Below are 24,704 nucleotides of genomic sequence, written 5' to 3'. Positions count from 1 at the left end.
CTCTGCACAGTAATATACCCTGTTGACAAAACACTGCTGTGAAAGCAAATATCAGTTAGAAATTATCCCTTAGTTTATGATCTGAAATAGTGGTGTTGAACCTTTTGGTGCTGCAAGCCAAATGAGTGGGCTGAAGCCAGTCCATAGGCCAGATCGGATCTTATGCCCCAGGATTGGGCCATGCACTGCTAAATTAGGACCTTGCAACCCCAGATAAGGGCCCCATGCTGCCTCCCTTCAACAGCACACTGCAGAATCAGGCCCAGCACTGCCTCAAGCTGGCCCCTGCGCCCTGAACCAGACACTAGGCCACTTCTGTTCTAATCTAATGTCCTATCTGGCCCACAGGGCTCCCCACAGATCTGGAAATTTGGCAACAGGGGAGTGACAGTTGCTGCCACTGCTCCCCCACTGCCAAGTTTTTGGACCTGGGAGGACCCCTGTGGACCATGTAGCATGGCTCCATGGGCTAGTTCTGGCCTGCAGGCTGGGGGTTGAGCACCCCTGATCTGAACTGTATACTTTTAATAGATCTTCTTTTATGTCAGTTATTGTAAGCATCCTGTTTTATAAAAGACTTCTGGTGGGTTTTTTTAGCTACAATATTTGTAACTTACAGTATAGAAATGCCACCCTTGTTGATTTTATTTGTGCTTAGAAGTTGTGATCTTATCTGCTCTAATGTGTAAGAACACAACAGGATAAAGACAACATTGCGACAGATTATCAACTTCAGAGTGACAGTCCTTAGGTGCTTGGTGCTCAGTGTACTCTTATGCTTGGCACAGAAGTTGCACATAAACCGGTTTAAGTCTTCAGAAACTGGTTTAAACCTGTAACGGAACAGAAGCTCAGTGCACATAAACCAGTTTGAAAATGGCTGAAACTGATATAATATAAACCTGGTTGAATGTAGTATCAGTCTTAACTGATTTGGTGAAACCCTTTTATGAAACTTCTGTCCCAGACCCCTTCCTGGTTGAAGTTAAATCAGAGTCCCTCCGCATCCCAGCATAGGCTGTGTGTTCACTTCCCCTTCCTGCTACCCCTGAGGTCTCTGGGTTTTGCAGTCCAGATGCACAACAGCAGGATTCTGCAGGGTTGTCCATCACTTCCTCTTCCTGCTTCCAGGTGCTTCTGGGATTTGTAGTCCATGATCACAGTCAGCAGGACTCTGCATGGTTGTTTCCTTCTGTTCAATAATGCTCACTTCAGAGAGGGGACTATTCTTGTTCAAGCTTTTATTCATTCAATACTACTACCGTTTTCCCCACTCACCCCGTCCTCAGCCTGGCAGGCACTGCCCCCCAGGCAGACCCTCCAGCTAGTTCTGGGCTGTCGCTTGGCCACACCCCCTCCATTCAAGCAGGGAGGGGGGAAAATGAAAGTAAATACAAGATCACATGAAAGCTAAAGGTGCTATAAAGATAAATGTTCTTGATCAGATGATACCATTACAGGTCAGGGCAGCAAACAACAAAATCTTGTAGGCTCCATATAAACTCAGTAATGTATGTGCTGTGTTGTATGTCCTTATTTTATCTTCCTAAGGATCAAAGGAAGCAGATATCAGTGAAATAAGGAGGTTACAGTAGTGTTTTTTTTTTTAAAGTTGTCTTCAGTACTTTAGGAACAGCTTCCTGTTCCTTGGCTATAGCCCTCGGTATCAGAAGAACTGTTTGTTTCCAAGTGCTATGTTCAGTCTTTGTACTTTAAACAAATAATGGTGTTTGAGGTTGAGGTTGCTTGGGGCTGCTGTTACCTGTGTTTGCAATTTTAGCACTATGTTAACTGTCCCTTGATGTCAACTCCCTTTTTATACAGTAGACCCAACTCTGTTTGCAAATTTTCCTTTTAAATCACCATTCTCTTCTAAGGTCCCTCCGATTGTATCCAGGGCAGAGCCAGGGTCCGACCCAAATCTATACCAACTAACACTCTAAAATATGGGAAGATCTGGTTTACGTGTGTTTATCACTGATAGTAAGAGAAGTTCAGCCTGCATTCAAAGCCTTTTTCCCCCTTGTGTATTCAAGTGAAGTTGTACAAATGTTAGCTAACATTTAGCATAGGAAGGTCTTGATGAAATATTTAGTTCCTGAGAAGTGGTCTGTCTTTTGTCTTTGGAAGTCACTGCCTACATGAAACCATTGCACTGGCATCACAATCCTTCCTCTGTGCCAGGATAAACAGGCTTTTAGATGAAACAAGCAGCAACAGCAACGTTTCATATAAAAGCATATTGAAGGATTTCATGATCGGTCTTCTTGTGCAGATAGATCTGTTTCTCACAATTGGGGTCTACAGTTTTCTTCTAGAAGAGTCAAGTTCTGATAATATTACCCAGTAGGTGAACATTGCTAGTGTGCTTTTTGTCCAGAGTCGGTAATACTTAAGATGAGCAAGATAATTGAATAATAAAGACCTTTAATTTTGTTGATTTAAATCTGAACGAGACTAGAAGATTTTGACACGTATCTTCTAGATATTTAAGTTACTACCTTTGCCTCTTATGAGCCTTTGTCGTCACTTTAATGTTAAATATTTCACCGCTGTATATGCAGCTAGTGGGTTGGATCCTGCAACTGTGATCTTAAATAAAAATGTCTTCAAAAGCTTCTGGAAAATTACTGAGAAGTCAAAAGCCTTTAAATAGCAAAGCCTCTGCAGCTGTATGATAGAGAATTTAAAAAGTAGAACAGAAAACTAAATAATATGTAATGTACTAATATTTGTTACATATTTTATGCTAAATCTCTCCAGAACTCAAGATTTCAGGGTTTGGGGGAGGTTTTTTGCTGGGGGGGGTGTTACCAAAAAGTGGTTACTTTTATTGACACTGATAAATTTGCACTGATGTTAGCAGAGATGAGAAACCTAAAGCAGATGTATTCTCTAGCCCTGGCAGCTAGTTTCAGCACCATATTGCATAGATTTCTACTGAGCAAATTAATTTAATCCAGGGCTGCCTAATTTATGGGTGGCTGTAGGCTACACATCCTCCCCGCGCCTCGCACTGTGCTGCATGGCAGGTACCCACACCACGTGGAAAAGCTTGAGCGAATCCAGAAAAGAGCCACCTATATGATCAGAGACTTGCAAGGCAAGCCATACGTGGAAAGGTTGAGGTACTTGGGCCTCTTCAGCCTAAAATAAGAAAAGGCTGAAAGGGAACTTGGTAGCAGCTTACTGGTACATCAGTGGAGCACATCAAGGGCTCGGCGATCAACTGTTCACCAGGGCACCCTTGAGGAAAACCAAAAGTAATGGCCACAAACTCCTGGAAGACCATTTCACGCTTAACACTAGGAAAAATTTCTTCACAGTTAGGGAGTCCAGACTGTGGAATAAACTCCCTCCAGAGGTGGTGCAATCACCTACCTTGGAAATCTTCAAGAGGAGACTGGACGGTCACCTTGCTAGTGTCACCTGGTCCCAGTTGTCTTTCCTGCCTAGTGCAAGGGGGCTGGACCCAATGATCTTGTGAGGTCCCTTCCAGCCCCCGTATAATCTATGAACCTGTGGCAGGTGCTGCCTCCACTGCATGGTGCCAGTACTCACATGCCCTGCTGTGCCACATGCCGCCACCCCGCCCCCACTTCTGCCATGATACCCCATGCCTTACAGGCCATATCACATTGCCCCAGCCTGCAGGTCACACCACATCACCATGCCTTGCCCCCAGAGGTGGGGCCAGGAAGCAGAAGTTGGAGGATGGAGGAGGAACAAAGAGACTTCGGCAGTGGCAGCAGTTGGGACCAGATATAGTCCATGTGCCTCCAGCTGGACAACCCTGGTTTTGATCCAATGCTGCAAACTCCTAGGACTAATGAGCAGAGTAAATTGCAGCTTCTAACAGGTAGTAGCTGACCCCATAATAGCAGTACTTCTGATGGCAAGAGTAAAAGTTTCTTTAATAAATAAATTCACTTGTGTGGATAGGTTCTTTAAAATGTGCATCTTCTCTTCACATTCCAGTACAGGATGTTGCTCTCTTTTTACAGTCAGGGTATTTGTGAAGAGATATTTTAATGCTGTTTTATTTAAGTATGATCTATTGTAGCAGTCCTCAATTTTTCAGTCTCCCTAACTGTTTGGGATTTAGCAGTGCCCTGTTGAGAAACATGGAGCTAAAATCTAGTTGGTGACAGATGAGGGTGATGAGGGCAGGACCTCACCCCACCATGCTCTGCTTTTTCGCAGTCTGCCCCCTCCCTGCCCCGATGAGTACCTGAAGGGGCAAGTGCAGTCCCTGCCTTTGCTACTGCACTTCCAATGAGACTGATGCTGGTATCTGGAATCACATATGCCTCCAGCCCCAGGAGCATGGATGCAATGGCGGTGGGGGGAAATGATGATGAGTTGGGTTGAAAAGTGCAGTCATGTGTCCCCCCATGCACATGCACAGCAGGTCACACTGCTGGGAGCACAGGGATGACTAGGATGGGGTTGCTGGGAGGCAGGTAGCAGCCATAGCCACTGCTTGTCTGCAGTGTGATGGGGCACTCAGCATCAGGGGGGAGGAGGAGTGGTCACTTTACTTCCATCACAGCTGCTGGGGACTGTGGCATTTTTTGGAAGGGTCTTGCAGCACCCTGGGTTGCTTCCCTATCCCAGTTGAGAATCAGTGATCTAATCCCTTCGTAGAAGTGCAGGCTTTTACTAAACAATCTCATGGTTTCTCAGAGCCTCCAAGAGAGGCTATGGCATTTTGAGGTTATTGTTTCTTCTTAACATCTCTGAGAGAGACAGTAAACCAAGCCAGAAGTGAGGGTTTAGGGGGGTTTGTTTGTTTTTGCACTCCAGACATTTATTATTGACCTGCCTCATAGCTTTCCTTACCAGTAAAAGCACTACAATGCTGTTTGTTCATTTCAAGTTCATCCGTAGTCTATTTTCACCTCAGATGAGTAACTTACCTTCTCTCCATCACATTCATTTCTAGGTAAGAATATCTTAAAAGCTAAGGGACCCCCTAGCCACTGTTTTACAAGGACAAAGTCCTTCTCTTAAATTCCCAAAACGACTTGAGGACATGGTATGGTGATAAAAATATGAGGACAAGCAGTTTCTTTTCAACGTTTTGTCTAAATAGATCAAAGCATATTCTGAGAGTTAGCAGGCATCCCTGTCTTTGAGGTTTTTAGAACACGCTCATTTAGGTGCAAGGCAGCCTTGAGTGCATCTACAAAATGCTTTTACTATCGGAGTGTACACAGAGCTGCTGCTGAGAGTGATAATCATATTTTTACAGGCAACATTCCTCTAGTTTGAGGGAGAGCCCTGCAATCTTTAACTAGTCTCCTCAGTCTGCCTTTCTGGATGGTTCTTGCTAATACTTTTCTCATGCTTAGGAGCCCATACTTGCAACTGGATTTCCAGTACATTTCAGTGTGGAGCCATGTTCCATGTTGTTGTGGCACCATCCAGAACTTTTCTCCCCGGTATATCAGGGTTAGGTTGGACTCTGAAGGGGTGTGAGTTGCATATCCTCCATAACCTCACCCTGATTTGTTTAATAAGGGAAGGTGAAATCCATTTTGGCTGCCTTTGGTTAAAACTTACCAGAAGGTTCAAGGTTTGGTATAATGTGTGGATCCTTACCAACAAGAAATTAAGTTACAGACAGGCACCTCTTTTATCTACTGAAAATTTGGAAATCGACTAAGAGAGTACCCATCAAATTGGTTAATGAGCTGAAGAAGTATAAAATGTGTGCTGGCAGCAGTTTTGTTCTCTAATTAAAATATCAGTAAGTAAAAATTCCCATGATCCTTATTCTTGGATAAATAAAGTTAGATTTTTTTTTTTTTAAACATTGAGGTATGTGTAACAGGATTGCATTATTTTTAGAGGGGTGTGACTTACCTTCAGGGCAGCTGCTGTGACACCAGACAGTACTCAGTAGTGCATATGAAGGCAAGGTTGACCATGATACGGATATTTCTACAGATTTCATGCCTCACCAAATGAGCTTGCCCGGAGGGGCACAGTTACCACAGTGGTACCAAGACTCATTAGAGAAGATCTTCATGTAGAAAGAATTGGAAAGTTCAGTCTTCACATAAGGAAATCTTTTACAGGATATTCTTAAGTCCTTGTGGTAGAAACATCCAGAAAAATGACAAGTAGCATCAAATGGAGAACATGACTTAACAGGCTCATTTTTAAAGAATAACACGAGGGGGGCAGTACAGATTGCAGGGAAGAGGCTGCCAGAATGCATTAGTACCAACAATGAGTAACATAACTCGATAGGTGTGATTTGCCATGAACCCAGTATTGACTGTGCTAGTGTTGCAATGGAATTAATTCATATCGTATCTGATTTAAGTCTGTTCAGGTCTCGTAGAGTGTTTGGGCTAAATTCAGCAATGAAATAAATGTTAGAATAAGATGGCTATTGAAGGAAGGTGCAAGTAAATAGCTAGCTTAGTTTAGTTTACCTGTGGACTGATCTGACATTCAGTAACTTTTCAAAACTATTGTTATTTGTACAGTGATGGGAGGAAGGGAATTTTTAGTTTGAAAATCAACTAGGAATTGGGTACACGATGAACTAAGGAGTGGATAATTTTAACTCTACACCCTTTTGGTAGGTAATTTTTCTGCAACATCCTCTGCTTCTCCATTCACAGAATACGTTACACTTTGTTTGCATAACTAGGGAATGCTAATTTTAGTATTCATTTCATTACTTTATTATACATTCACAAATGTGAATTTTCTTTACTTCTGAATTTTGCTCAGTAACTGCAATAATTTTTTAGAACTGGTCTTGAAAGATTTCTCTTTTGGGTCATCCCTGGTTATTATATTAACTTCAGTGTAATCCATTCACGTGTTAGTTAACTTTTTAAGTAACCAGGCATGTTAGTAAAAAGTGCCAGACATCAGTGAATTTAAGTGTGTACAAAATCATGGGGAGGGATTTTGTGAAATACTGCTTTTTAACAAGAGTCTCGTATGCCATTTTTCACAAAATGTTCTTCTAAAAACAGCTTGGAAGGTTTTGGAAAACTGTGTTTATAAGTGGAAAGGACAATTGGTGGTATCTGTAATTGAGGTCTTCAAAGGACTTGTCAATAGTAACGCAGAGAAATGACCTTTTTCTTCTTAGATTCAACAATTGGAGGTGCTGCTGGTTCAAATTATGCAAATTCCACTTGGGGTCCTGGAGCCTCCTCCAACAACGGCACCAACGCCAACCCAACTCACATCTGGGACAAGGTGATTGTAGACGGGTCTGACATGGAAGAGTGGCCTTGTATTGCCAGCAAAGACGCTGAGTCTTCTTCAGAAAACACCACCGACAACAACAGTGCCTCAAACCCTGGCTCAGAGAAGAGCACTCTGCCAGGAAGCACCACTAGTAACAAAGGAAAAGGAAGCCAGTGCCAGTCTGGAAGCACTGGGAGCGAATGTAATCTTGGGGCCTGGAAATCTGACCCCAAGACTAAATCTGTTCAATCTTCCAACCCTGCTGTGGAGAGTAACAATGGACTAGGAAATTGGAGGAATGTGACTGGGCAGGATAGAATCAGCGCCGGTTCTGGCTTCAGCAACTTTAACCCAAATAGTAACCCATCTGCTTGGCCAGCACTGGTTCAAGAGGGCAGTTCTAGGAAAGGGACTTTGGAGTCTGATAATGGTAACTCCAATGCACAGATTAGCACAGTAGGTCAGACCCCTAGGGAACAGCAGTCAAAGATGGAAAATGCGGGTGTTAACTTTGTCTCTAGCAGAGAACAGGCTCAAATTCATAACACTGATGGACCAAAAAATGGAAACACTAACTCCTTGAACTTAAGTTCGCCAAACCCTATGGAGAATAAGGGAATGCCCTTTGAAATGGGCTTGGGGAACCCCTCCAGGAGCACTGATGCCCCTTCACAAAGCACTGGAGAAAGAAAGCCTGGGAATGTTGGATCTTGGGGTACAGCTAGGGGGCCTTCTGGAACTGACACAGTCTCTGGACAAAGCAATTCTGGAAACCATGGGAACAATGTAAAGGATAGAGAGGATTCCTGGAAAGGAGGTTCTGTACAAAAATCTAATGGGTCAAGAAATGATTCTTGGGATAACAATAACAGGTCTACGGGTGGTGGGTCTTGGAACTTTGGCCCTCAGCACTCAAACGAAAGCAAATGGGGTGAAGGGAACAAATTGACATCTGGGGTCTCTCAGGGAGAATGGAAACAGCCGTCTGGGTCTGATGAACTGAAGATTGGAGAATGGAGTGGTCCAAACCAACCAAATTCTAGCACTGGAGCATGGGACAATCAAAAAGGCCACCCTCTTCCTGAAAACCAAGGCAATTCCCACGCTCCCTGTTGGGGAAGATCTTCCAGCTCTGCAGGAAGTGAGGTTGGAGGTCAAAGCACTGGAAGTAACCACAAAGCAGGAAGTAGTGACAGTCACAATTCTGGACGCCGATCATACAGGCCTACACATCCTGATTGCCAGGCAGTCTTGCAGACTTTGCTGAGCAGGACTGATTTGGACCCTCGTGTGCTTTCAAACACTGGCTGGGGCCAAACTCAAATAAAACAAGATACTGTGTGGGATATTGAAGAGATGCCACGGCCAGAGGGGAAATCTGATAAAGGAACTGAGGGGTGGGAGAGCTCTACCACACAGACAAAGAACTCAGGGGGCTGGGGGGATGCACCCAGCCAAAGCAATCAAATCAAGTCTGGATGGGGTGAGCTCTCAACCCCAACAGAGTGGAAGGACCCCAAAAATACAGGAGGGTGGAATGACTACAAGAACAACAATTCCTCCAACTGGGGAAGTGGAAGACCAGAAGAAAAACCATCCTCCTCTTGGAATGACAACTCCAACAAGGATCAAGGGTGGAGTGGACGGCAACCTAATCAAGGATGGTCTTCAGGAAAGAATGGTTGGGGAGAGGAGGTTGACCAAACAAAAAATAGTAATTGGGAAAGTACAGGAAACAAACCAGTGTCGGGTTGGGGTGAAGGCGGACAAAATGAGATCGGGACTTGGGGTAATAGTGCAAATGCAAATGCTGCTTCAAAGGGTGGATGGGATGATTGTAAAAGAACTCCAGCATGGAATGAGGCTGGTCGACAGCCCAACTCCTGGAACAAGCAGCAGCAGCAACAACAGCAGGAGACTTCTGGCTCCTGGGCTCCACCACCACAAACTCCAGGTAATGGGCGACCTCCAAATCCAAACTGGAACAGTGGGCCACAGCCATCTGCCCCCAAGGATGAGGAGCCCAGTGGCTGGGAAGAACCTTCTCCACAATCGATAAGTCGGCAAATGGATATTGATGATGGCACTTCAGCATGGGGAGACCCCAGCAGTTATAACTATAAGAATGTGAACCTGTGGGATAAGAACTCTCAAGGAGGACAGGCCCCACGAGAACAGAGTCTGCCTACTCCAATGACTAGCAAATCAACCGCATCAGGTACTGTTTTACCTCCATGAAACAAGATGTCTAAATGTTTGTGCATTCTTCTAATCTCTAATAGTTTTGATCCATTAGCAAAATTAAACTCTTATGTGACTGTTTGGCTACACATACAATTATGATTTATTTGTAATGTGATTGTACTCTGAAGAGTAGCTGTGAAAATAGAACCACTAAATTCCACATTTTATTATCTCTAAATGACTTCCATCTGAATGCTGCTCAGTTTACAAGTAAAAGGATATGTTCTTTCTCTGACAGCCCTGTAAACTCAACCTGAGATCTGAGAGACCAGACATATTCTTACTGGTTTATACATCGCTTCCAGGAAAACATTATACAGGCCAAATTTTGCCGCCTTCTACACCTGTTTAAAAAAACAACCAAAAAACTTTAGTTTTCTTTAAAGAAATTGCCTTTGTCATATTGAAAAAACAGATCCTTTGCTATGAAATTGGAATTTAGTTGACAAATGTGACTATGCGTGAGCCGTGTATTGGCTTAGTTGACTCTCTTGTATCTGTTGGTTCTACCACGCTCTCAAGAACAAATAGAGGCAAAAAAAGATGTTTTTGGTAATGCAGATATGTCAAATATGGAATTCACAGGATGTATATTAAGGTGGCATTCCAAGTCACTTTTTGAACAGTATGTAGTTTTATGTATACTCTTAAATTTATCCTGGTTTTTCAGAATATTAATCCCTTGGTACTAAAAACTTGTCAGGGGAAGAGTTGTTTAATGAATTAATTCCTCATCTGAATCAGTGGTAATATTGCTTCTCCATAGCACTGCTATTAAATGTCCTCTTCTGTTCATTCCTAAATGGAGTTAAATGCCTGCACTGACTGTAGTGTGGAGAAGTTCTAGTGCACTTTTTGATAGCTTGAGCTACACCAGATACAGTCAAGTCTATCTAAAGGCAGACATATAGTACACTGTTCATTATTTTGAGCTGAATAGCAATGGACAATTCGTTTCATAACTGTTCTGTAATGAAAACTCTTTCTCCTTTGTGCAGTCTGGAGCAAAAGCACACCACCTGCTCCAGATAATGGTACGTCCGCCTGGGGTGAGCCAAATGAAACTAGTCCCGGGTGGGGTGAAGTGGATGATACAGGAGCATCGACTACAGGCTGGGGGAATGCACCCTCCAACACCCCAAATGCCATGAAACCTAGTGAGTATAGACCACACACAAGCTATTTCTTTCATGATTCTATGGCTTTGTAATATCTGACTTTTGGGTATGGGTGAGCCAGGTATGTAGTGTCATCTTTTCCCAGTGAGAACTAGAAGGAACACTGAATGTTCTTTAAGATAGTGATGAAGGCTGTCTGAATAAAGTACTTGTAGCGACTACAAACTGAAAAGCAAAGGGGAACTATGTTTAGTATAAGGTTTTATATACAGCTATGATACTGGTAATGACATATTTCTACCTTTACCTAAGAGCAATTGGTTGCTTTTTCTCTCAGCAGCTTCTCCCTGGCTATATACCTAAGTACTTAATGTTGGGGAAACTGTTAGGCATGAAAAATTGTGTATACCTCTTAAGAAAATTATTCAGGCCTTTTTTGCACCCAACCCAAGAAAGCTGAACTTTTCAATCATTTACTTGTCATGTTTGAATTATCAGTAAATGAGATCCTGCTGAGCTTGTGAGGGAAAAAAACATTTTGAAATTAGGATTTTGATATGTACACAGTTTTGTTTACCAAAAAAAAACCATTTCTCCCAGTAAAGGCTGGTTCATGAAGTTTCTTTCTGTTTTTTTCTGTTAAAACAGGAAATCTAAATGCAAAAAAAAAAAAAGATTAAAAAAAATATTCTGAAACTTTGCTCCAAGTTTGTAATTCTGGTCATCTGGTCAAGATTTTTGGATTCAGCCCCTTGTAGAGGAACGTGCCATAGTAAATCCTTTGGTTCCAGTGTCTGATTCTCTGCTCTTCTTCTCCCCTCTTTTGCACTCCTCCTTATTTCTCATCTTTCTGTTTTAATGGGTAGCTTTCTCTTCCTCTGTGAATCTGTGAGAGCACAGGAGAAGGTAGGAATAGGTGGGTCTGAGACTGAGACTGGAGGTGGCAAGAGCTAGAAAGCTAGTTGCAGGGGATGGAGGTGAAAATAAAGAAAGAGACTTGGAATTAATGGGGTTGAAGGAAGTAGATGGATGTCATAGAAAGGCCTGGTAAGTAGTCTAAGGTACAGAGGGAAAACTGGGATTAGTTGGATAAAGAACCAGAGAGGTGAGGATCATGAGATTTGCATGAGAACCAGAGAGAATAAGAGCAAATAAGGAGTGTGTGTGGCCAGGGGGTAGGCCACTAGAACCTGGGGTGACAGAAGGGAGAAATCAGAAAGTAGGGAGTGGAATCAAGATGAGTTGGAAATGTAAGTGGGTACGGAATAGAATGTGGTTTTTACTGGATCTGGTAGGGCAAGGAGACATGGGTAGTCAGATCTATGAATCTAGAAGAGGGGTCAGCAGTTATTTGGGCCCACGGGTCACATAGGGAGTTTTGGGGAGCTGTTCCGGACTGGGTCAGCAAGGCCTCCTTTCCCACCCCTGCAGCAGCTCACCAAATCTCCCTGTGTGGGAGGGGGCTGTGAGTGGGTGGGCAGAGAGCTAGCAGCAGGCTCAGCTGGGGACCCAGCAGCACCTCCAGGCCACCCTTCTACCCTGAGGAGGAGCTTGGACAGATGCCCCCATCCCCAGTGGGAACCAGCTGGCTGCATCCACAGGTGATGCTGGTGCCCACCCCACACTGCTTCCGGCGCTCAGGCTGGGAGCTGGTGTAAGCTGTAGCGATGTGCTATAGGTGTGGGATGGTTGGAGTGAGATGGGGAGAGAGCCCTGCCCATGATGAGTGGTGGTGGCCAGTGCTGGGCTCCAGGAAAAAGCGGGACCTGGCAGTGGATGTGCTTGCAGGCTCCCCACTAGCTACAGAGGGAGCCTGTGCCAAGGCTGCCCTGTAGCTCCTCCCTGCCACCACCACCAGTGCCACCTCCAGGCTGCCCTGGGCCTGCCAAATGGCAGCGATAGGGAGGAGTCAGAGAGGCACTGGTGTTGGGCTCCAGGCCAGAAGGGCCCTGGCAGTGGCAAGCATGTCTACTCCTGGCACCCAGCACCAGCCACCACTGCTCATCATGGGTAGAGTTGCCTCTCTCACTTTCTCTCTCCCTTCTACCCTTCCCTCCCCTCCTTCCCCCCCCATACCTACAGCACATCCCCACAACTTACACCAGCTCCTGGCCTGTGCACCAGAAGCAGCACAGGGCAGGCGCTGGCATCAGCTGTGAACAAAGCCAACAAGTTTTCGCTGGGGATAGGGGTGTCCACTCAAGTCCGCAACTGACACTGTTGCATCAGGTTATCAGCTGCAGTCCTGAGTAGTCACCTTATCCCCTGCGGGAACTTACTTGCAGTGTCCACAGCTGAGGCTGATGTAAGCTATGGATGGGGCCTGGACATGCGTGCCTGCCCAGTTGATGCAGTAGCTGGAGCTGCCGGTTCCCCAAGGACCAGACCCCATGACTTTGAGGCCAACCACCTGCAGGCCAGATGCAGTCAGTTGGCAGGCTGGATCCAGCTGCAGACCATATTTTGCCCATCCCTGGTCTAGAAGTATGAGAAGAGGAAACTTGACTGAGAAGAATAGAAACTAGGACGAGAAGCCAGTGGTGATATAGTGACAGTATTAGGACAGATTCAAACTGATTGAAATGGCTAGAGGCATTCTATTTGCGAAATGAATGGGAGTAAGAGCCCAGCAAATCATACTCCATTCCAGGCTCAGGAATGGAACTGAGGATTCAGGAGTCTCTCACCATTCCTGAAATGTCCTGTTTCCTTTTGATAATGGTCGGCATTGTCTAGCAGTTCCCAAACTAAGGGTCATGGTTCAAAATGGATTCCCGGTGCTTAAGAGTAGGATCTCATGCTACACATATTGTTACCTGGATGGGCTCAAACTAGAAATAGGTTCATAGCCCAAAAAGATTGGGCCATGACCACAACAGGTTATTACTGCTTTCATTTACTTAGTTAGTCTAAGTGGCAAAGGACTGTGTGGTGTAGGAGCTGGCAAACAATAGCTTATGGGCCATATTCAGCCTGTGGAGCCTTTAGATCCAGCTTGTGGAGCTGTGGTTTAATTTCTTCAGCATTTGACAGCAGGGGACTCTGCCCATGCTGTGCCACAGTTGGGCACCCAAGGATTGGGCAAAGGAGGAGCCCACCCTCTGCTGCATTGTATCTGCTTGGCAGAAAGAAGTTGAGGTAGCTGGGTCCCTAGTCCCCATCCATCTCAGAGCTGGGCTGTGTTATGCTGGACTCCTCCATAAAATATTGCAGACCCTGCTGTAGTCTGTGCAACCTAGATGATAAACCATATGTACATCAGTATGATGCCACCTGATGGAATTTGTGTTTTACAGAAATTTTTTTTACAGCTTTTGAAAAAATACAGAAATTATACCGGTTGCGTGCACATTATTAAGGTTGCAAGGTCAAACACTCAGAAGTTATGAAATGTTAGAATTAAGGTTACATGTGCAATTATAATAGTTTTTAATTATATAATCATAGACTTTTTTCACAGGCCCCCTGCCATATTCCACCCATAAAATGGAGAGTGATTACCTAACAACCACGTAATCTTTTGCTTTCTTCTTACTAAGTGTATAGCCACAGATCTTTTTTACTGACTGCTTTTCAAACCCTGCACTGAAGAAATAATTGTTAATTTTCCTCATTGCCTCTTCTGTGGTATTCATTGCTTTCCTTCTCACTCCTGTGAGATGGATGGGTATTAAACCCATGTTGCAGATGGTGAACATAAACAGAGAGATTAATACAAAAAGTATATAGCTAATTTTCAAATTCCAAATTGAGGTACCCGAGGCCTGATTTTTCTTTATCGTACTTAACATTTCATAGCATTTATAGGACCTAAGTGCAGTTTCTGTTGACTTTAGTAGCAGCTACAAGCACAAAATAATCATTTTCTTTTTATTTATTTGATTTTTACACTGCCCTTCCCAAAAAAGGCTGAGGGTAGCTGGAGTAAAATAAGATGAGTCCTAAAATGAGAGAAAATGTTAAAACAAAATAATAGACTAGTTCTCCAAGCAGTACTCCAAAACCTAATCCCACTGCAAAAGGCTGCCCAAATAATAAGGTCTTACAACACTGCTGAAAGATGTCCAGGCTTGGAGAGAGTTCCAAAGCTGAGGAGCAGCTGCCGAGAATGAGCTTCATCATATTCTCACTGAACTAGTTTGATGCACAAAGAGAACCTGCAAGAGATTGCTGTTGGCTGACCTTAGGGACTGCAATGCAACTTTGATATGTAGGGTTCGGACCATTGCATACTAAAGGTACTGAGTTAGGCATCCAGAAGATCAAAAACCCACAATTAATGACATCTGTGAAAAGTTTGGGTAAAGTGACTTGCCCACCGTCATCTGGGAACTCTCTGGGCAGAGTCAAAGAGAGAATTTATTTCATCTTTCTTAACCACAAGGTCATCCTTTCTCTTTCCCCTGCAGTTGCCTGCTTCATTCACTACACACCTTCCAACTTCTCCAGAAAATAAAGCAGGTGGTACACATCTGTCTCCTTTACTACACAGACCTGTGCATAGAATAAGGTGGGGTTCTACAGGGAACAGTATGTGATCATGTAATTGAGAGAATTGTAAGACATGAATGCAAGAATGTCAAGTTAAGGTCATGTAGCGAACCTTATTTCTAGCATTTCTGAACTATTGAGTACCTGACTTTGCAACCTTAATCTTTTAACTTGGATTTTTGTGTATAACCTGCATATGTGATCAGTATTGTAACAAAAAAGATGTTGTGTAGTAGATTTTGTGGCTGATGTAGTCCACCTCCATGGCAGTTTGGCAAGACTGTGTTACTAAGAATTCAGATGCGTGCATATCAATAAATTTAAAAGTTAATGTTCTCACAGCAACAATTTGCATTAGTCATTTACTAATATATAGGAAAAGTAGGTCTGGAAGGCACCTCACAAGGTCATGTAGTCCAGCCTCTGCTCAAGGCAGGACCATCCCTGACTAAACCGTCATAACCAAGTACAGTAAAATCCGCATTATCCAGCACTTTACAAGCCAGCATGCTCTGTTAACCGGCATGGCAGCTTGTAAGGTAAAAGTGAAACCAGAAGTGCCCACTGTGGCACTTCCGGTTTCGCCAAGCCCCCCTGGCCCGGGGCAAAGCAGCCTGTGCTGCCGAGCCCCCACAATAACTGTTCTTTTCCCCTTTCTCTTCTGCTCCCCTCCCTGTCCCTCACAGTAGGAGGGGCGGCGACACAGCAGGAGGGGCAGCGGCGCACCGGACGCGGCAGGAGAGGCGGCCTCTCAGGTAACCAACATATTTTGTAATCCGGCACCCCCAATTCCCTATGGGTGTCAGATAACAAAGCTTTTGCTGCATCTATCTAACTTACTCTTGAAACTTCCAGGGATGGCAATTCCATAACTTCTCTAAGTGCCTGTTCCAATGCTTGACCTACCCGCCTAGTCAGTAAGTTCCTTCTAGTCTCCAACCTAAATTTCTTCTGTAGCAGCTTGAGGCCATTGCTTATAGCCCTGTCCAATGCAGCCACAGAGAAAAGGATATCTGTCCATATCCTTCTTGAGGTGTAGGGTCCAAAACTGGACACGGTACTTTAGGTGAGGCTTACCAGTGCTGAGTAGAGCTAAACAGTCACTTCCTTTGATTTGCTAGTGACACTCCTGTTAATGCAACCCAGTACACAGTTGGCCTTTTACAATGAGAGCACACTGTTGACTTGTACTCAGTTTACAGTCTACTGTAACCCCTAGGTCCTTCTCTGCAGTACTGCAGCCTAGCCAGTCATTCCCCAGTCTGTATTTGTGTATAAAATTATTCCAACTCAGTTGCAGGGCTTTGCACTTGTTGGATTTCATCTAGTTAATTGCATGTTGTTTTTCCAGTCTATCCAGGTCAGTAACCCCTAACCTATTCTGCCATTTACTCTAGGCTACCTGACTCCTTCCCTATCTTTACTGCCAGCTGTACTTATCTGGTAGCTGCCCCTATTTGTGAAGACTGAAATAAAAAAGATGTTAAATACTTCAGCCTTCTCTGCATCATCTGTAACTAGATTGTATTCTGCATTCTGTAAGGGACCTGTGGTTTCTTTGGTCTTCCTCTTGCTCTTGACATATTTGTAGAATCCCTGTTTATTGTCTCTTATGTCCCTTGCACATATTTTCATTATTGCAGCTATTCTTGCTTGTGGGCACCTTCCCTTTTGAGTTTACAGGCTCCTGTATAGTCACATCTGTCTGGGTGTGCGTTAAACCATTTATTCCCAACTCCCTTTTCCCGAGCCCCTAAATAAATTAGGTAGTAAAAAAAGATGATAGAAATCTAGTTTTGCAAAGATGTCTGTGGAGAGCCTGGAGGGAGCAGCATGATGGATGGAATTATAGCAGGACAGAGGAAAGTTAGTAGACAAACCGGGTCAGGCTTGGAATATACTTTGGCTCTGTAGGAAAAGCTGTAGTTGTACTGTGTTTTTGGGTGGTCATGAGTGCGGTGTGCCAGCTGGCACTTAAAGAATAAGAGTTGAGGCCAGTAGGGGATGAAACTGCTCCTTCTCTTGTCTTATAAAATGGAATAGTTGCAGCATTGTAGTAGTGGTGCAAGTGCTTTATTTAAATGGCAACTCCTATATGACAGGACAGTTTTGCATCTGAACCAAGAAGCTGACTCTCTCTATTTTTTGTGTGTGGATACAATTATTAGATTATTTGGTGTGCATATACTAAAACATGAGCTATTTGGAAGGACTCTTTCCCCGATTATTTTGTTTATTGCTTAATCTGAACAGAAACTGATTTTTAGTTTTTACAGATTTCAGAGACATTTTTTCAGTATTCCTGTCAGATCCTAGTTTGAAGGGAAAAAAAACCAACAAAAACCCCAAGGAAAAAAAAATACCTAACCCTAAACAATGTGGAGAATATCTTGCTGTTTGTGTGGCAAGCCTCCCTTACTTCACATTTTTGATCAGTCTCTGGCAATTAAGTTTGAGCTTTCCAAAGCAGTGTTTTTTATTAGCTAGGCTTAAAAATCATCATATCAGCAATTTTGATACGGAAATGTGGTATTTTTTTAATTTAGGTTTTTTTCCTCTGATAGAGTTCAGAATTTTGAAATAAGATGTTGTGCACTAATATAAATTAAGTTTTGTATAGATTAAATCCCTCACGCCTATTAATTTAAAAGCTTCTAGAATTTTTTTCTCCTACATTGGAAAGTAAAAAGGAAAAACTCAAATGCGGTTCTCAAGTCTTTTTTTGACAAGAGCATCTCTTGAGTACTGTAAATTTAAGCTAATGGCATTTGATATCTTTTGAAATAAAATTATTTGAAAGTACATAACATGAGTTACTTCCAGGAAATTGTCTGGGTTTTGTTGTTCATACTTGGTTTTTCTGCATGTAACATTAAGAAAAGAATTGTTTTGAACTCTACCAGCACAATTTGGGAACTAAGCACCCCCTTGCAGTCAGTCAGGTTGTGGGGTGGCTCGCTTTTGAAGTTTCTCCTTCTTTTTAAAGGTTCTAAATCTATGCAAGATGGCTGGGGGGAGAATGATGGGCCAGTAACAGGAACGCGGCATTCCAGCTGGGAAGAGGAGGAGGAGGGAGGAGTCTGGAACACAGCAGGCTCTCAGGGAAGCAGTTCCTCCCACAACTCAACAAGCTGGGGGCCAGGAAAGAAACCACAAATTAAGGTAAGAATCCTAATGCTTGAATGATTTGTTCATACTTGCCAGGTGCTCTGAAACCAGATGTAATCAGGCTATTAGGCGCTTCCTTTTGGAAAACAAGCTATTGTATTATGTCATTCCATCACAGAGGTGGCTGCTTTACAGTGATGTCTGAAGTGCTAGGTTTCTGGTCTTGTTGAATGTAATAAAGCTATTATGTCTTGTAACTGATAGTAGTTGCTAAATTCTTCTGGTATGTGGGCTGCAGAGCCACTACCTAATGAAGCTGAGCAGTAAATGTCCCAGAGTCGTTGCTTTTCTCTTGCCGATGCATTATTCTGAATTAGGCTGCCACAGATTCCCTTTACGTAATCTATTAACATTCTGATCCCACACACTCTTCTTTACTGTTACTTTTGTGCTGGGCCTTATTCCATCTTTGCTAGTTTATGACAACAGTGAGAAAAAGCAGAAGCAGGTGACTGTACTTGGCTGCTGAGCTAACTGCTGCGCAAGGAAACGAATGTGTTAATGTTTCAGCAGTAGTGTTTCTACCTGCAGACAAGGACTTCCTTTTGGCCAAGAGCTGAGATATGCAGATTAAGAAGAATGGCTCACAACAGCTCTTGGGAGCATTTAATCAGTCTTTATTGTAGTACCAGGGTTGGGGAGAGTTGCCTGTCTGCTTTTTGGGACCCATTGATTCCCATTAATTTCAGTCCTGTTTTTTTTTTTTTCCTTGCTCATTTTTCAGACCCTGTTTTATTCTTCTTATCACAAAACAATAGTCTGTTAGCTTTGCTTTTCAGCTTGGTTTTTGTACTCTAGTATTGCTGATTTGGCTTTCAGTTTTGTTTTGTGATCATTTACAAATAGCATCGAGGCCAAATTGAAAGCCCAGCCAGCATGGTGTTGATTTGAGAGGAAAGAGCTAAAAGGGGAGAAAGCACAATGGGGACTTCCACATAAAACACACCAAAGAATTCATCTGTTTAAACAAGTAAGAAAATAAATCGCTGTGCTCAAATCTGTTCTGGTCCTAGAATGAAACGGAAGTAGTGTTATACCTATTGCGTAACTAAATCTCCATCCACCCTGATACCCAAAAGTGAACAGTTATAGTCGGTTTTTAATAGTATCTGGCAAGTCTCTAACAGAATAAAAGCTTAATGTGTCCTTGTAGCGTTTGAGAGGTGGTTTTCAATAACATTGTTTTCAGGTGATACTTCCGCAAATCAAGGGTGGAATCAAGGAAGTGTGAAAATAGAGGCAAGGTGATAGGGAAACTATTTAATTACCCATCTCTGTTTTTCAGTGCCCGTTAAAAGGAGGAAATAGTGATTCATGGATGACCCCTTTATCCAAGCAGTTTTCAAATATGGGATTGCTAGTAAGTAGCTTATTTTTTAACACCATAAACAGCCAGCTTGGGAGTAGACTTCCTGTAATATGCAGAATTATAAATTTAGTTATTTGCTAGCAGATTTTTAACAAAACGCTCCTTTTTTTATCGTCATACCCTTTCCTATCATATCAGTCCCACTAGTGATAGTAGCTAAATATTTAAACTCCACTAACTATTTTGGAAATGTGGGGTGTATATATAGTTCTTATTTTGGAGTTAAGGAAATTGGGATACAAAGATGCTGTGATAAGCCTGAAGCCACACGGAATGCCATTGGCAGAACTGGGGGTAGAAGCTCTCGGCCCCTGGTCTCAAATTCAGTCCACTAGACCACGGATGTCTCAGTTATGGGAACACCCTGTTCCAGACTGCCAGGAGAAGAATAACTTGGCAGCACATTTCAAAATTTGATGACTTGACAGGTCATGAGGATGAGCTATCATTTTGGCTGCCATTCCCAGAACTTGATCCTTTGACCACTGGAACATGAGGACAGAGGTTAATTTCTCAGAGCAGCTGTTCATCCATCTCTCTCTGTGGCATGAGTTCATATGTCCTTTTGCAGTTTAATAAGCCTACCACCAAACACAGTTGGGGTAAGGTGTGTTCAAGGTTGCATCAGGACTCTAGTTTCATTTAGAAAATGACTTCTCACTCACACAGGTATGCTGCTGTTTATTCTGACCTGTCTTTAACCTTGAAAGATATTTTGTGTAATATTCTCCAGCTTTGCTTGGGTGTCAGTACAGCATCTCTTTTTTTTTTTTTCTTCTTTCAGAGTCAAACTGAGGATGCTCCAGGCAGTAAGATAGAGTTGTCTGTAGGTATGTATAACTTAATTAAAATACATTCGGTATAATGGGACTGAGCACCATGGGCTAAGTTTCCATGGATGACATGGTCAGCTTGGAAGAGGTGTGGATAATTATTTTTGAGCACTTTTCTTACAAGCAGGACAGCAGCAGAATTCAGCTGCTTAGCGCTAGAATTTTGTGCAGATAAGCAACCACTGCTGAAACAAACAAGGCTGAGGAAGAGGTCTACATAAAATGGAGGCATTGCACAAAAACCAAAAAAAAAGCAGGAGACCCTATTCAGATTGTAGTGTTTGATACTGCTGTTTAGAGGAAACAAGTGCACCTTGTCATGTGTCTTAGCTAGGTAGAAAAGGAGAGAGTTTATTAGCTCTTGGCATTAGGATATCCCAATTACCACAGCTTCCTGGAGTTGATGCGAGGGGAAAGGGAAGAGCTAATCCTGAATAGGACTAGATTCTTTACTCTGGACAACCTGACCACAAACAACAGGGAGCTTAAATGGGTTATGCTATGCGAGAAGTGTCATTACAAATGGTAAATGAAAGTGACCCCTTGGATTATTTGGTTCAATCTCATAGGCGATTGTAGAGTCAGAGAAGTAGGGTTGGAAGGACCTCCATAGGTCATCTAGTCCAACCACCTGCCTCCAAGCCAAGATCATCCCTGTCCAAACCATCTGATACAAATCCACAATCTCTAACCTCTTAGTAAAACAGCAGTCAACCCTGGTACAACACAAATCATAACACCGTATCCTGCCACAGGTAAAGCAGGGGGACCACAGCAGCCAACATCCTGCTTCTGTAAAAGGTCGTTAATATACATGTAAGGAATCACAAGTACAGAGCCACAGGATGTCTGGGTTTCTTTCTGTACCTACACTTCATCTCTCACAAAATTTTATGTATTTTTCCAATTTCTGAAGGTTCATGTAACAAATAGTTCTCTCTTATATCTGCACAAAATTGGATGTGCATTGGGAGCCTTGTAAGAACCCAAGCTTACAGAACGTTTTTTGCTAGAGGATAGATTCCTTGCCAATGCAGTGAGGTGATATCTTTCACCAGTCTGAATCTGAAGTCTGTACACAGTTGGTCATGTGTGAATCGCTCCCATTTTAACACTATGAAGTATTGTGGCTGAGGACGTTCTAGTTGAATGAAGGCAAATGAAAAATAGGCCCATTAAGGGAGATGCTTTTGTCATTGGTAATTGTTTCAGGTGGTGGACTTAGGGTACTTACATTAATGTACTGGAAGTGAGAGTTACTCTGGCTTTCAAGGCTTTTCTCCCTGTGATCAATTCAAAACTTGTTCAATTCTTTAAATAAACAATGCCATGGTGTTATGTTATACCAGCTAGCAATAGAAGGGGCTCATTTAACCAGCTATGTCAAAAAGAGTGATCTGGTGATCCAGTAAGATTAAATCCCAACTAGTTTTCTTTCTGCTGAAAGTTATTTTGTTTTCTCTGGTTCTGCTCCATGTATGAGCAGGACTCACTTTCCTGATTGACTTTCCTTTTCTTCCTGGCTTGGGGTCAGGTGTTCTGTGCCTTATCTGGATCTGTCTTCTAGGAATTTAGTCAGAAATCAAGATTGTCTCAGTAGCCCTAATGAGGTCTTGAAAACTGTTGCCACTGTCCTGTTTCTGGTGTTGACCTCTGCTGTTCCTGTTCTTTAGACTACTTGATCTGTCATCTTAGCATTTATGTTTCTACCCTGGTCAGAAGTTTCTCAGATCACCCACTTGACTTCTGGACAGCTTAGATACTCAGCAGCAGGTGCTCAGGGGAACTTCAGAAGACCCTGTTGGAGAGCCAGGTGGCTTTGATTATAGATTGTCTTGTTCCAGTTAATTGGAAGGAATTTCCTTTTCAAGCTTTTCAGATGGGAATGGGCCTTTTCTTTAAACTTCAACTATCTGTTACCCTTCTTTTGTACTGTCAGGTTGTTTGGCTGCCATCACAGCTTTTTATCCTATGCAGTCTGCAGCAACAAAGTTTCTGAAAGGTTTGTTCTGTGTGCCACTAAAGGCTGGTTGAAAGATTTGTTTTGCTGCAGTAGTTGCAAGAAAGGAGACAGGACTCTTCATTGCAATAGATAGGTGTAGATAGCCTGCGTCATGGCTGCTCCGACAGGGCAGGTTTATTTATTTGTCCTAGACAGAGTTTTCATACGTGGAATTCTTCTGCTGTGAGATTTGTACTCTTGTTTCCGTGATATTTATGATGTCTTGGTTTAAGTGTTGGTCAAACTGCTCTTCTGTTCCATGTCTCTGTTAAGGTGTCATTTATTATAATAACTTCACCCTGGAGAGTTAGTGAGATGCCCATTAGACCTGTAAGTCGCTCTGTATCGTATATAGTAGTGGAAACATTACCTTACCTGTATTATTGTCAACCTGAAACCCTGCAGCTCCATACAGGATTTCTGGTATGCTTTCCCTTTGATTCAGGAAAATGAGTTGTGGTTATTTCCACTGTTCTTGATCTGGCATTGAGAGCAAATCCAGAAAAAACAGTACACGGGAAACTGTGAGCTGCTTTGAAGAGATGTGAAGCTTCTGTATGTAAGAGATGCTCTGTATACAGACCTGCTCTTGAGACCCAATGGAAGACGTTTGATATTTTCTATCCAGAACCAGATATAGGCCTCTGTTTTAATATGTCACTTGCTAGCGTATTGTCTATGTGACTCCTATTCTAATTACACATGCACTATACACACATGAGGTTTTTTGACAAGTTAATTTGGGTCATTTATGCATCTAACACACCTTCTAACCTCTCTCCCGTCAGAAGAATGTGGGGGCCGAGAGGGGACCGAGGATCGGGAATCTTCGGGAACGCTAGCTGGCAATTGTAGTTGCAACAATTCTAATCTCTAGTCGCTAATCAAGGAGCTCTTGTAGACCGGGTAGCCCGGGTCTAACTCGGGCATGCAACACGGAGGATACGTCGTAAGGCTTCGACGACAGGGAGTCGTTGGCAGGTGATCAAACTGCCGGAGTTCCACTCCAGAGGAAATCGCGGAGTTCTCCAACTAGGGCGTAAACGTCCCTAACCTTTTATACGGCTAGCGAGCCAATTGCCAACCGCCACGTGGGAATAATTTAACATCGGCCAATCATGTTATGCAAATCGGCATATCCTTGGCGGGAACTCTATCCACGCCGGAACTCTTCACCACGCTGAGAATTCCCCTGCCTTACCGTGCCTTGTGCTGGAAAGTTCCGCTGTGTCGAGGCACTGATCCAAATCAGCTCTGACACGCCCCCTTGCCGAAGACACAGCTGGGACTTGAAGCACGTGCATGCCGTCCAAATTATCGCTCCTTTCTAAAGATAACTGACTATATACAAAGGTATACAACGACAGTAGTTCGTCCTCTACGGATCGAACCAAATAGTAACCAACAGACATACACATCAATATATTGGTCACAAAAAGTTCAATCACGAGGAGTTCAATAGGTGTCATGGCAGAGTCACACGTCAGACGACCTCTGCGTGTCTCTTTCTCTCTCTGGATCCGCTTCTGACACGTATCTTGAACCTCGGGTAAACCTGTTGAAAAAAGAATTCTTAGACACTGTTAATCAACCTATATAACACAATTCGTATGGAGAGGTAATCAGATCTCTTCTCTCGGTTCCCCACTCTCCTTCAAGCACATGACATAGGTGCTCGAACTCGACTCGGCTCCGGACGGCTCTTGCACGCCCGCAGATGCACCGTCACGAATGACGATCCACACATGGACGCTGCGTGGTCTTGTCCTAACACGATGAGGATGTTCCGGAGTCGCTGTCTGGATCCTTCGGACACTGGAAACCTAGCTCGTGGGCCAACTGCCATTGACCCTTGTCTCCCAGGATCCGCAGCTGTCGCTTCGTGAGTCTGGAGTGGTGTAACAGGAAACCAAACATAATCCTCTCCTCTCTCGTCCTCTGCGGTGGTTGCCACACTCGCTCTGGGTCATTCGAAGTCCCTGTGTCTGACTTCATGAGCACTTGCAATCGCGGAAGCTGTCACAGAAGGTTGCAGGCCGGTTGGCCAGCTAACGGATTGAGGAGGACTCGAAGGACGGTGGCGTTCCTCCCTCCATACACCTCAACACAAGCCTCCACACTGCCAGAAGTCACTGGAACAGTTCCAGGGTTTCATAGGTGGTGATGCGGCCACGGTCTCTGCTGCTGGGTCGGTGTCAGTCCCAGCGCATGCTCCCTGGGGTTCCAGGAACCGTACGAGCTTCCTATCACCGCCAGTC

The 24,704-nt window shown here is 43.6% G+C and overlaps 1 protein-coding gene across 19 annotated transcripts in view; it reads left to right on the top strand.

The window, feature by feature from the left end:
- TNRC6B (trinucleotide repeat containing 6B) overlaps positions 1 to 24,704 on the top strand; it is a 188,975-nt gene that overhangs the window by 138,665 nt on the left and 25,606 nt on the right. For 16 of the 19 annotated variants that reach the window (XR_003095021.1, XM_025208907.1, XM_025208896.1 and 13 more), the window contains 6 exons: positions 7,121 to 9,439; positions 10,464 to 10,622; positions 15,761 to 15,829; positions 18,061 to 18,236; positions 19,528 to 19,602; positions 20,396 to 20,441. Coding sequence is in view for 18 of the 19 variants with exons in the window: in XM_025208907.1 (XP_025064692.1) it covers positions 7,121 to 9,439; positions 10,464 to 10,622; positions 15,761 to 15,829; positions 18,061 to 18,236; positions 19,528 to 19,602; positions 20,396 to 20,441 (2,844 nt within the window). In the remaining variant the exon portion in view is untranslated. The remainder of the gene's footprint in view (positions 1 to 7,120; positions 9,440 to 10,463; positions 10,623 to 15,760; positions 15,830 to 18,060; positions 18,237 to 19,527; positions 19,603 to 20,395; positions 20,442 to 24,704) is intronic. The other 3 variants (XM_014521796.2, XM_025208906.1, XM_025208905.1) reach the window with 2 other exon arrangements.

This window comes from Alligator sinensis, unplaced genomic scaffold (genome assembly GCF_000455745.1).
Source record: "Alligator sinensis unplaced genomic scaffold, ASM45574v1 scaffold215_1, whole genome shotgun sequence".
In the NCBI taxonomy this organism is placed as follows: domain Eukaryota; kingdom Metazoa; phylum Chordata; order Crocodylia; family Alligatoridae; genus Alligator; species Alligator sinensis.
This window is presented reverse-complemented; position numbering and strand designations above follow the sequence as displayed.